A 13,511-nucleotide genomic window follows, 5' to 3' on the forward strand; every position below is an offset into this window, starting at 1 on the left:
TCGCTTCGAACATTTGTAAGAAGGCTTCTATGTCATTATGAGGGGTCAGCTTGGGTAGCAGCTTCGTGGCTTGCACTCGGGGGTCCGACAGCGGAACGCGTTGAGCGGCAGCGGCACGCAGTGTCATGAGTCCCTGCTCTGTCTCTCCTTGACGGGTGGCGAGGTGCTCAACAATTTGTTGCTGGCAGATGCTAACCTCGGTGAGCCGCTGGAGGATTTCTTCCATGGTGGGGGAGGAGCGCTCACCTGTGACAGAACCCGGAGACAAAAACAAGGAAAAAAGGTCAGGTGAAGATGATCGCTTGTCGGTGATTCTTCACTGATTTGCCCGCATCCTCCACCAGTGTAATGGGGTGAAGAATCACACGACAAGTAATCTCAATCAATACCCCGGAGGGTGGATTTAAGGGCGACGCTGATGAAGCTTTGGGACGCTCGTCACAATATACATATACATATACATATAAATACATTCAATATATATATATATTATTTAATTTCCATTTTGTATGTTGAAGTACTGAAATAACTCAAATTAAATAAAAGTAATACTTAATAAAAGACCTATATAGACACAATAAAAAACTAATAAAATGACATTACTACAACTGTAACTAAAACTAAAATAGATAACTAATACAAATCAAACTACATTAGTTTATCAGTAATCCTAAAACAATAACACTGAGCCAAACACACATGCTAAAATAACAACAACTTACTGACACATAGTAAGAAATGGTTATAAAAAACTGAAACAGAAGTTAAACAAATAATAGGAAGACAGAGACGCAGACTTTCCACTGAAACTTTACCTGCTGGTGTCACTGTTGTTCATTGTTCGCCTTTTTCACTTACTGCAAGTTAATTGATAACTAATTGTGATTGGATGGTAATTTTGTTCTAAGACGAGCTTGGCTACCTTCAACACTGCCTAGATGGAATATGGGACAAAAAATTACTTTTTCTATGAAAAATAGAGCTGAAATACGGGACTGTCCAAGGAAAAACAGGACATCTGGTCACCTTAGAACTGCTCCATATTCATGATTATGGGTGGAGCTACAGTATGACATCACTGCAGGTGAGTTCATGAATTCAGTGAAGGTGAAACAAAAAACAGACGAGCTGGAAGCTTCGTCAAACAAGAACCTCTTTATTCAGACACTGACTTTAATCATCACATCTAATATTCACTCACAGGTAAGTGATGGAAATGTAAAAGCTTTTTCAGTAGTTTTTATTTCTGAAATAGTATCTGAATATTATTAAGGATGTCATTCATTTAAAGTCAAGTTTTATATCTGCTGTCATGTCACACAACAGAAACATAAAATACTTGAACTGCAGACATATGTCCAAAAACAAGTAAATAATCATAATTACAAATAGTAGTCTGCTCTAATAACATAATTACAGCAGACTACATTAAATTAAAGAATGGCCATGATACTGCTACAATTAATTTGCTACTAATGTCACCCTTTCTAGCTGTGTTGTGTGTTTTATAGAGAAAGAACATTATTTTATGATCTGTTTGATGTAAAGACAGATGTCTCCAGAAGACACTATTTTCAGTACTTTGTTTTTGTCTTCGACAGGACAGAAATTAATATTAAGTTCTTTGATTTTGGTATAAACAGTGGTTACTAGTTTAACTTATAATTACTTTTATTAGAAGGCTTACTGTATTATTTCCACTCCAAACATAAAATGAACTTATTTTGTTACCTTTAGGTTTTTGTATGAGATAAAACATGGCCATGGACATGATCGTGAAATGACTTTAATTTCAGCTTTTTGAAGAGGAAATAGAAAAGTTAACCAACAAGTTGAACTAGTTTAACAGACTGAATTACAGTCATACCAGTGTAGCCTATAGTTGTTAGTTGTTAAAGAACTTGGATAGCACCACAAATAGTGCACACAGTCCAAAGCAATTTACCCCAGTTTAACTATCCTGCCAGTGTATGAGATGTGGGTGTCAAAGGTAGCAGACAGATTCAATGAAATCTGTAATTTACATGTCACTTGGAATATACATATTTTGTCAGAATATACAGCAAGGGCCAAATATTTAAGTGTACCTCAGTATTATCAAAGTTGTTAATCTAAGTAAAGTGGATTGTATATTGTTTGTTTTGTCAGTCATGGCATCCTCCAGTGGTCCACTAAATGAGGAGCTCCAGTGCTCCATCTGTCTGGATGTGTTCACTGATCCAGTCACCACTCCATGTGGACACAACTTCTGCAAAACCTGCCTGAAGAAGTGCTGGACAAACACACAGTCCTGCTTCTGTCCACTCTGTAAAGAAACATTCAGCAGAAGACCTGCTATCAAGATTAATATAACACTCAGAGAGGTTGTGCAACACTTTAAGGAGAAGCTCAATCAAGAAGAATCTGAGGTGTTCTGTGACTTCTGTGATGAAAGAAAGCAGAAAGCCGTGAAGTCCTGCCTGACGTGTCAAAGCTCTTACTGTGAGACTCACCTGGAGCCTCATCTCAGAGTCCCACGTCTAAAGAAACACACACTGATCAACGCTGTGGAAAATCTGGAGGATTATATATGCCAGAAACACGAGAGTCCTCTGGAGCTGTTCTGCAGAGATGATCAGATGTGTGTGTGTTTGTCCTGCACTGAAGGAGACCACAGGACTCACAACACTGTTCCTGTAGAGGAGGAGAGTCAACTGAAGAAGGCAAGAGACACAAAACACTATAAACTCCCATTAAATGCAGTTCCTTTCTCTGTGTTGAGATTACAAGACTTTTTCAAGGGATTGTCCCTTTCATTTCATTCAGTTTGACTGGACAAACACTTATGTAGTGCAAGAGGAGTCATTAATAATTTTGGTTTCTTTTCCATAAGATTATATACAGATATAAAATTTACATTGTCTAAAGTAAAAGCACATCAAAATCCTTATTCAAAAACAGACTTCGATGGAAGCTCTCTCTTTTTCTCTGTCTGTAGAATCAGCTGCTTCAGACACAGACAGACGTGCAGCAGATGATCCAGAACAGAATGAAGAAGATTGAAGAGATCCAGCACTCAGTAGAGCTGAGAAAAGTGAGTGGAAAAAAATTATTCCAATTAATGCCTCATAATATTTCAGTCTGCATAATAAATGTGCTGAAATAAATGAAAAAAATATATATTTCAAGTAACAAAAATATATTTCAAGTAACAATGAGGTCAGTAGATGATAGAATTTTCCTTTTTGAGTGAATCTCTTTAAATATATATTTAAAGGGGTCATATGATGCGATTTCAATTTTTCCTTTCTCTTTGGAGTGTTACAAGCTATTGGTGCATAAAGAAGATCTGTAAAGTTGCAAAGACTAAAGTCTCAAATCCAAAGAGATATTCTTTATAAAAGTTAAGAGTCAGCCACGCCTACCTAAAGCGGCTCGTTCTAAGACGTCCCCACATATCTACGTCACAATGTGGAAATATTAACATAATGCAGCCCAAATGTTCACGCAAAGAAAGAAGGCGTGGTTTCAGGAACGCAGTAGTGGTGATGCAGCCATGTCAGGGAGATGGTGTGTGATTCAGTGCAAAAGCACTTTATTTGGCCTTCCGGAAGTAGATGCAATTAGGAATAATTGGTTAAGATTTATTTACAACAGAACAGCACAACCCAGATATTCGAATTTGTGCAACACATTTTATGGATGACAGTTTTTTGAACCTAGAAGAATACAAGGCTGGCTGTGCACAAAGGCTATTTCTAAAAAAATTAAAAAAGGATCAATTCCAACTTTGCTATGACAATCTGGCGCTTCTGAATCGACTGTAAATATGTATTGTTATTAGTTTAAGTATTTGCTATTGACTGTTCAAATGCAATTTTTGCGCAGCGCAGAGTAACGTGTTGTGTGTGTGTGTGTGAGAGGGGAACAAGGTCACATCACAGGAGAGGGAACTGTCTGTCAGAAATCATAGCACTTCAGCTGTCTTAACCGCGGCTTGTGTACTGCATCATCACTGTGTCTGTCACGCGACTCTGTTGCCCTTTCAGGCTTGAACTGATGGTAAAACTAACAACATTATTAACTCCGACGCGTGCTTGTGGTGTTCGGCCAATCACAATGCACTGGGTCAGCTGGCCAATCAGAGCAGACTGCGCTTGTCAAAGGAGGGGGCTTTGTTGTAAACGACGCGTTTGAGAGAGGCGGGGCATAGAGGACCTACAATAATGTACAGTATTTGAAAAATAATGTGTGTTTTGAACATTAAAGCATGTCAACATATTCTGTTACACCAAATAATGATCTTTAAAATAGCATCATATGACCCCTTTTAAAACATAATAGGTTGATTATCATATAGAATATTTGGTTAATTGATCTCATTGATCAGAGGAACACAGAGGAAGAGAAATCGGCCAGTGTTGAGCTCTTCACTGATCTGATCCGCTCCATTGAGAGATGTCAGTCTGAGCTGCTGAAGATGATGGAGGAACAGCAGAACGCAGCAGAGAAACAGGCTAAAGATCTCATTAAAGAGCTGCAGCAGGAAGTCACTGAGCTGAAGAGGAGAAACACTGAGCTGGAGCAGCTCTCACACACTGACGATCATCTGCACCTCCTTCAGGTCTGTCAACATCTGTATCATCACTGAAAATGTACAATATTACAGGACAAACACTGTTTCCAGTTCTAGTGAGCTACTTGACCATTTTTTTCTTAGTAGTCTTTCAAAATCATACAGAACAGAATGAGACTAATAAATCCGAATTAGGAAAATTTTAACTGTGTTAGACAAGAGCTGTGTAAAATATATTTAACTAAACTAAACTAAAACGTACATATGCAATAATCTCGTCTCCTGCTGTAGATTTACTCAACCCTGTGCAGTCGTCCACACACTAAGAACTGGACTGAGATCAGTATCGACTCTGATGTGAATGTGTTCCCTCTGCATAGAGCTCTGACTCAACTGAAGAAAACTCATAAGACACTAAATGAAAAACTCTGTCAAACTGGTATGTGAACATTAAATATAGTGAATTTATTTTTTGTCAGTAACTTTAAGAAAATATTTTTTCAAGGAATATTTGGGGCTAAATCCAATTCTGTGAATCTGTGATATGCTGGCAATAGTCTGTCTGACCACAGCATAGACTGTAATAAAAGATGGACGACGCATCTCCACTTTCTTCCACTATAGAAAAGTGAAGCCAAAACAGTTGTAACGCCCCTGTGGACTGTTTATTGTGGTTTCTTCCCCTTTTGTTGGTTTAGCCCGTACCTATCATTAGTTAATTACCCTCATTGTGCTCCCCTGTCTGCCACTAATTATCCACCCTGTATTAGTTCCTGTCTGTCTGTGCTTTGGTGGTCGGTTATTGTGAATGTTACCCCGAGTGTGTGTGTCTCACCTACCTGGATCTGCCTTGTTGTGTCCACATTAAAAGTCATTATTGGAATCTTTGTCGTCCTCGTCATTCTGCCTGCCTCCACACACCTTGTCATGACAGAATAACCGACCCTAAGTAAAGTATAGCGGCGTCTTTCCCCTCGTTTGTTTTTCCGGTTTTTGTCAGTTTTTATTTTCGTGTTATGGATTACCCCGCCTTTCAAATCCTCCTGCTGGAGCAGAGGGAATGCTCTCTTGAGGACCACACAAACGACTTTCTGTCCCTGGCTCACCTCACGCACTACCCGGACAACTGCCTCTGTACATTCTATCAAGTTGGACTTAACGCCACCATCCGAGCGCAGTTGTCCGCGGATGGTCCTCGAGAGAGTCTCGCCGCCTTCATCGAGGGGGTGTTGGACTTAAGGCCACCATCCGAGCGCAGTTGTCCGCGGATGGTCCTCGAGAGAGTCTCGCCGCCTTCATCGAGGGGGTGCTGGTGTCCTGCAAGTCCCATCTGACTGTGGACATCGCTGACAACACCAGCCCCACTCAGGACCCTGAGCCCAGCCCACCATCTCCCCGCGGTACGGAGCATAAGCCTGAGCCCACCGATGACGGAGAGCCATTTCCCACTGCGATCGAACCCCTGCGGCTGAGAAGAGGATCGCCTCGGATGTTGAGCCCAACCCGTCAGACCAGGTGCGAGAGCCGGTGACAGTGCCCACCACGAGGAAGCAAGCCGTGGATGGTGGGAGCGCGGAGAGGAGCCCCGCCCCCTGCATCATGGCTGAGGGTGAGCTGACTATGGCAGGACATAAGGGCCAGAATATGGAGGGCGGTCAGCGTCAAAACGAGGAGGAGAGACCCCGGAATCCTCAGTTTAGCCCAGGAAGGGCTCCCGATCCCCTGTCGAGCCTAGGAATGGCTCTCGATCCCCCGTCAAGCCACGGAATGGCTCTCGATCCCCTGTTGAGCCTAGGAATGGCTCCCGATCCCGTCGAGCCTAGGAATGGCTCCCGATGCCCAGTTCCGCCCAGGAAGGGCTCCTGATCCCCAGTTCTGCCCAGGAAGGGCTCCTGATCCCCAATTCAGCCCAGGAAGGGCTCCTGGTCCCCAATTCAGCCCAGGAAGGGCTCCTGATGTCTCGTTAAGCCCAGGAAGGGCTCCTGATTTCTCGTTAAGCCCAGGTTGGAGTCTCCCTCACCTCCGCCTCCAGCCTCCGAAGCCTGGACTCCGCCTCGGTCTGTAGATTCAGTGGCTCCACCTCGGCTCCTAGCTCCCTCGCCTCCACCATCACCCATCAATCCATCAGCTCCACCGGGCTCCCTCGTCCCTCCGGCTCCGCCTGGGTCGGGCGTCGACCCGCCATCGCCTCTGGACTCCTCTCCTCTGGCTGCGACTCGTCGCTCTGTCCCACCGGCTCCGTTGGGCTCTTTCCTCCCGCCAGCTCCACCTTGGTCCTCAGTTGTTCCGGCTCCGCCGCGGATCTCTGGATCTCCGCCTCGGTCGCCAGAGCCCTCGGCTCCACCCTGGCCCCCAGGATCCTCGGCATCCCCCTGGCTCGTTGGCTCTCCGCCTCGGGCTCCTCCTCCACCTGCTCCACCGCCGTTGGTCAGCCCCCTGGAGTCGGTGGACATTCCTCCTCCATGGCTCCTCCCTCCATCGGCTCCACCGTGAGCCGCTATTATGGCTGTGACTTGGGTCCCACCTGGCTCCTCCTGCTCCGGTTCCCTCGTGTTGTCTCCCTGGCTCCTCCCTCCATCGTCACCTCCCTGGACTCTGTTAGCCGTCCTCCTCCTGGGAGTCCGTCCTCCACCGGAACCTCCACCTGTCTGGTCTACCTGCCAGCCTTTGCCTTCCCCTGTCACCATCTCACATCCATTGCTTTGTCCTCCTCCTAGTCCCCCTCTGCCCCTCCCTCTGTTTCTACAGTGCGAGGATGCACCTTCCAGGAGGCGGGAGTAATGTAACGCCCCTGTGGACTGTTTATTGTGGTTTCTTCCCTTTTGTTGGTTTAGCCCGTACCTATCATTAGTTAATTACCCTCATTGTGCTCCCCTGTCTGCCACTAATTATCCACCCTATATTAGTTCCTGTCTGTCTGTGCTTTGGTGGTCAGTTATTGTGAATGTTACCCCGAGTGTGTGTGTCTCACCTACCTGGATCTGCCTGGTTGTGTTTACATTAAAAGTCATTATTGACATCTTTGTCATCCTCGTCGTCCTGCCTGCCTCCACACACCTTGTCGTGACAACAGTATGACCACTCATCTTGTGAAAATGACGTAATTTGGACCCAGAGTCTGCAGTAGTGATCGTGAGGTGGAGCCGCGGTATCAAAGTCCCACTCAAACTCCTGCTGACCCAATCACAAGCTCACAATCATGACACCACACCCTATTTTTATAGCATCAAATAACGAACTAAAAGCAAACTTATTAGAAACACGAACACATGAACATACATCAGTGTTCCTAAAACTACCTGAAATGATGGAAAACATATTTGGGGAAAATGTATTTGAAGTGTAAATGTAATTATTTAGTTTGGCTCATGTCCCATTCATTTACATGGAGAGGGCGCGGTTTATTACTCATCAAAGTTCCTTTAAGGCAAGTAATTTCACTCGGTGGCCATCTTTGAACGCCTCTCGGGCATGCAAGTGCAGCTTGGGGTGTGGTGTCATGATTGTTCATGAGCCTTCAGTCTTTGAATGGGGAAACATCAAATTCTCCAAAACTGTTCGCCAAGCTTATGATTACATTTCATATTGACTCCAATGAAATCTGACAACATCTGTCTCATAGATGTTGTTTATTTTCCTCAAATAGCATTAAAAAAGCTTATTATTCAGGATAGACCAGCCAGTGCGCATGCGCAGTCCTAAGAGCACGTCTCAGAACGCTAAATGTTTCTATAGCAACCGGGACTTCCAACAGCAGTTGCAGTGACGAGAGGACTTTACAGATTAGTGGTTGGCTCTTTTACTCAGAAGGCGGGGCTTCGTTCAATAGAGCGGCTATATAGACCAATTTGGAGTAGACGTCACAGTTACGTCACTTGCAGATGCGCGCGCATAGTGGTGGCATAAAAACACTGGTAACAAATGGAGGGAAACAAGTAAAATCCATGGAATAAGAGAAAAAATTTATTGTTGTGCCTTTGGATGTCAGAATCGGAATGCAAATAATTTTTATATAACACTGTCGTCAAAGACGCCATTTGAAGCTAAACGCAGACGTTTAAATGGACAGACTATGGATGAAACCTGCTATGATTACCCTACTTTTAAAGCATAAATTTGATTTAAACAATAGGTCTACATAATATTCATATAGGGACATATTGTATTAGCCCTACAGTTGAAATACATGCATGAAATACTATTTAAACCTATAACATTTTACATAACATTTACCTATTTTATCTCACAATTCTGACTTTTTTTCTTGCTAATGCAAGTTTATATCTCCTAGTTCGGACTTTATAACTTTATTCAAGTCAGCAATTGCGAGTTTGTCAATTCTGAGGAAAAAAGCCAGAAGTGTGGGATTATAAACTGAAAAAAAAGAATGACGAGTTGATTTTTCTTACCAGAATTGTGAGATATAATCTCGGAATTGCAAGAAAAAAGTCAAAATTTTGAAATTATAAACTCAAAATTACATTGTTATTATTTTATTCCATGGCTTGAATAGACTGCTGCGTTAAAACTGTCATTTTCTGCCACCAGATAGGCTCCGCCCACAAAAACGTCATCACTGTTTGCAAACACTGAAATTGGTCTATTGAGCATTGCATTTTTCCCCCATTCAAAACTATACAGTGACACGTCTTGGGTATTCTATAGTCTTTGTTACCTACAAACTGCAGCCAGACACAGATGGCGATCAAAATGTTTTGGCTTCACTTTTCAGGTTGTGTGTGGTACACTTAGACCACAAACTATTAGTGCTTCTCAAACAGAAGTCTCAATTTTTAGTCTCAGTTTATAAATAATCACACTGTCAAAAAACAACAACAAAAAAACAAAACAACTAAAACATGTTAGCATTAGACTGGTATGATAAAATCACTCAAGAAACCCTGTCTATATAAAGTTATATCCACATTTTCACTCATCTCATAGTATTGCTTTTAATTACTTTAGCAACATGTAAGGGACATGATGTAACTATCCATGTACAAACTATAAAAATGTGTCCACAGGGTTGGACTGGGCACAGAAGTTTGCAGGTACTGTGTGCTTGACACCATTTTCTTCAATACACTAACAATACAATGTTATATTGCTATAGTCTATATTATACATAAAAAAAGAAACATTTGTCCTGAAGTTGATTGATAATGTCTAATCTCTCATCTAGTGGATGTGACTCTGGATCCTGATACAGCGAATCCGTATCTCATCCTGTCTGATGATGGAAAACAAGTCAGTGATGGAGACATTGAGCAGGACGTCCCAGAAAACCCAAAGAGATTTGATGACATTTGTGTTCTGGCAAAGGAGAGATTCAGTTCAGGGAGATTTTACTATGAGGTGCAGGTGAATGGAAAGACTGGGTGGAGTTTAGGAGTGGCCAGAGAATCCATTAAGAGGAAGGAGGACATTAGTCCGAGCCCTGAGGATGGTCTCTGGTCTATGGCATCGATTAATCAGAGTCAGTGTATAGCCTGTGATAATCCAGCAGTCGTTTTCTCTTACACAAAGACACCTGAGAAGGTGGGAGTGTTTGTGGATTATGAGGAGGGTCTGGTCTCGTTTTATGACGTGGGCTCCAGCTCTCATATCTACTCTTTCACTGGTCAGACTTTCACTGAGAAACTCTATCCATTTTTTGGCCCATGTGATAATGATAAAGGTAAAAACTCAAACCCACTGATCATCTCACCTGTCAGTTCAAATTAACAATTACATTCACCAATGATATGAAACATGAAATATAAAAGATCATCTATATGATGATTTATGTTGCTTGTCACAGCTATATTTGAGAATGGAATAAACACAACTAAATACAACTTTCATTTTCTAAAATGGAAGCTAATTTCTTTTAAATACTGACTTTTTTTAACTTGACATGCAGACTCCAATTTGTCTACATATTTCTAATTTAAAAAAAAATTCCCAAAATGCCTAACTTAATATTTATCCTCAGCTTTATTTGCAGCTTTTCAAATGTCCTGATAAAATTTTATATACTATGATATGATTCCATATAAAATAGTGAAAATCTACATAATATGCTAAATTTTCTACAATTTATACAGTACAGGGTTGAAAATTAACGGGGACTTGTCAAAAATGCCCCTGCACAATTAAAATAGATTTATTACGTCTGCCACAATTAAAGTGAAATGTGAAAATGAATGAAAAGTGTTGATTGCAGCATTAAATTTACAGTAAATCTGCTCACGTTGCATAAGATTTCTTTTTACACACGGTTTGCAGCTTTGAGCATTCTATCACACACACGTTTCTGTTGAGCTTATGAACACAATGTCTACTCAGAGGCGTTTGATTAGTCACCACAGAGAATGGCAGAGTTGTTGTCGAAAGTCCATAACACACGTTAGACTGAAGTCATGTGCCGCTTCATTTTTCTTTGCTCGCTTTATATAATTTATTCACAGTCTGAATAACCGTTTTGTTTTTCATGCTACTGAAATGTGTGAAGTCTTGATTATCTGATCCATAAAAAAAGCAATTAACTAATTCATAAATGGTTCTTCGCTTCTTTTGTCTGTAGCCAGTGTATGACATGCTTTTTCCCTACAAAACCTTTTCTATTCAACATTAATAATTATTATAACAATGTCAAGAACAATAATAAACAATAATGATTTTGTCATGATATTGCAGCTCCACCCTCTAATGAGTAGACTATTTATAGTCTATTTAAAAGACAATTTTTGTGTAAATACGTGCACTTCAGCAGCATTAAACAGTCTGTGTAAATAAATGCCATGTCAGATTCTGTTCCAGCTTTGCAGTTCAAAGATGGCTTTTGTTGACTGTACATGTGTGTTCTACGTGTTAACACTGAATTACTTGTAAAATATTGTGGTTCTTGGTTTATATTTGAATAAAGACAAAGTATATTGTACAACAAATATTACTTGTAAACTAAATTGCTTACCAATAAATATGCAAATACACAATGGAGAATTATTTAAGTTCATGAACATCTACTCACATAAACTATTATAGATGATAGTAGTAAGTATTAAGTAATAGTAGTGTAACGGAAGAGGTCTGACGCAACAGGTTAGTATAAATCAAATAGGTTTATTGGGTCACAGAGAGTACTGGGGTAAGGGTCAGAGGATGTGATGGTGAGGGAATAGTTCGAAGGATAAGATGAGCAGGGTAATCCGGGTCTTTGGCTGTACAGGAGCTGGAATGCAGGCAGGAGGAGCACACACCTCAGCGATCCGGGAACTAGGAGGAGCAGGAGACACTAGGAGGAACACAGGAAGTAATGTAATGCAATGCAGGAAGTATTCAAATGGAAGCAGTAGCAAAGTCATTGAGTCCTCTACGTGTTTACGAGACCGGACAGTGAGGATGTCTGAGGTGTGCTTTTATGCAGGCTGGTAATGAGGTGCTTGATTGGTGACAGGTGCTCAGAACTCAGGTGAGAGGGATCGTTGTGATTGGGTGGTGGTGGAGCCTGGCCGATCTGTTACAGTACCCCCCTCCACGGCTGCCCCCTCCAGCCAATGCCTCCACTCCTCTAGGGCCAGCTTGATGGCAAGGAGTTCTCTGTTGCCGATGTCAATTATTTTCCGCCGGGCTGAGCTTCCTTGAGAAGGCACATGGGTGGAGTCGGGCTGGGTTCCCCTGCTGCTGGGACAGTACTGCCCCCACTCCTGTAGTGGAGGCATCGACTTCCACTATGAATAGGAGTGGGGCGCTAGTGAAGGCTTTCTTGAGGGAGGAGAAAGCTTCGAAGGCTGCGGGAGTCCAGGACAGAGACTTGGGTTTCCCTCGGAGTACGTTGGTGAGGGGGGCTGGTGATCTTGCTATAGCTGAGAATGAAGCGACGGTAAAAGTTGGCAAATCCAAGGAATCGTTGGAGCTCCTTAATGGTGGTAGGTTCTGGCCAGGAGGTTATAGCTTCCACCTTCCCCTCGTCCATCTGGATACCGGTACGATCAATGTTATACCCCAGGAACTGCACCGTGGGTTGGTGGAAGGTGCCTTGAGGAATAGGTGGTGCTCTCTCAGGCGTTGGAGGACCTCCGCAATGTGCTGGCGATGTTCGGCCTGGCTCCGGGAGTAGATGAGGATGTCATCTATGTAGACAATAACGAATCGGTGGAGAAACCCCCGGAGCACCTCATGCATAAAATCCTGGAATACGGAGGGGGCGTTAGCAAGTCCATAGGGCATGACCAGATACTCGTAGAGGCCAGGAGGGGTCACAAAGGCAGTCTTCCATTCATCCCCCTCACGTACCCGAATGAGGTTGTAGGCACTGCGGAGGTCCAACTTGGTGAAAATGGTCGCCCCTCAGAGATTTTCCAGGGCGTTAGGGACGAGGGGAAGAGGATATCGGAATTTGATGGTGATATTGTTTAATGCTCGGTAATCTATACAGGGCCTCAAGCCTCCGTCCTTCCTTATGCAGGCTGGTAATGAGGTGCTTGATTGGTGACAGGTGCAGGTGCTCAGAACTCAGGTGAGAGGGATCGTTGTGATTGGGTGGTGGTGGAGCCTGGCCAATCTGTTACAAGTAGATAATTATAGATAATTTTTTCTTGCTGAATTATTATTTAGTGTTCATGAGCCTTCAGTCTAGCTAACATTATTTTAAGAGAACAGAGAGCATTAGAAGGCTTTACAATGGAAGTTCTCTTTTTTACTTTGGTTTGAGCACAATATGAGTGAATCTGTGCACCTGAGTGAGCTGACGGCAGTCCATCGATGTCAGGAGCTTCTGAGAGCCGGAGACGGTAGAAACAATCTCCATCAGTGTAACCATCACAAGCTTCTCCACATCACTGACAGACAGAACGTGAATATTAACTTACTGGAAGCTTTTCACTCTAAATACAGTTTTCATATGTGATGTAGTACAGTTCACAAATCTAAAGCACATTACAATGAAATTAAAAAGCTTTTAAACTCTCAAAGT

The 13,511-nt window shown here is 42.5% G+C and overlaps 1 protein-coding gene across 1 annotated transcript; it reads left to right on the top strand.

Moving 5' to 3' along the window:
* Window positions 1-1,128: 1,128 nt before the first annotated feature.
* On the top strand, window positions 1,129-10,279 carry LOC107575541 (E3 ubiquitin-protein ligase TRIM39-like). The gene is made up of 7 exons (XM_016261902.1): window positions 1,129-1,203; window positions 2,149-2,702; window positions 2,978-3,073; window positions 4,370-4,603; window positions 4,847-4,994; window positions 9,580-9,606; window positions 9,738-10,279. Exons 2-7 carry the CDS (start codon window positions 2,151-2,153, stop codon window positions 10,277-10,279), a joined length of 1,599 nt encoding a protein of 532 aa, XP_016117388.1. The 5' UTR covers window positions 1,129-1,203; window positions 2,149-2,150.
* The last annotated feature ends 3,232 nt before the right edge of the window (window positions 10,280-13,511 follow it).

Source organism: Sinocyclocheilus grahami, unplaced genomic scaffold, assembly GCF_001515645.1.
Source record: "Sinocyclocheilus grahami isolate Dianchi unplaced genomic scaffold, SAMN03320097.WGS_v1.1 scaffold2706.1, whole genome shotgun sequence".
Lineage (NCBI taxonomy): Eukaryota > Metazoa > Chordata > Actinopteri > Cypriniformes > Cyprinidae > Sinocyclocheilus > Sinocyclocheilus grahami.

Coding starts and splice junctions, on each gene's coding strand:
- LOC107575541 (XM_016261902.1), top strand. CDS start 2,151: ATGGCATCCTCCAGTGGTCCACTAAATGAGGAGCTCCAGTGCTCCATC. Junction 2,703..2,977: donor AGGAGAGTCAACTGAAGAAG/GCAAGAGACACA, acceptor CTCTGTCTGTAG/AATCAGCTGCTTCAGACACA. Junction 4,995..9,579: donor TGAAAAACTCTGTCAAACTG/GTATGTGAACAT, acceptor ATGTGTCCACAG/GGTTGGACTGGGCACAGAAG.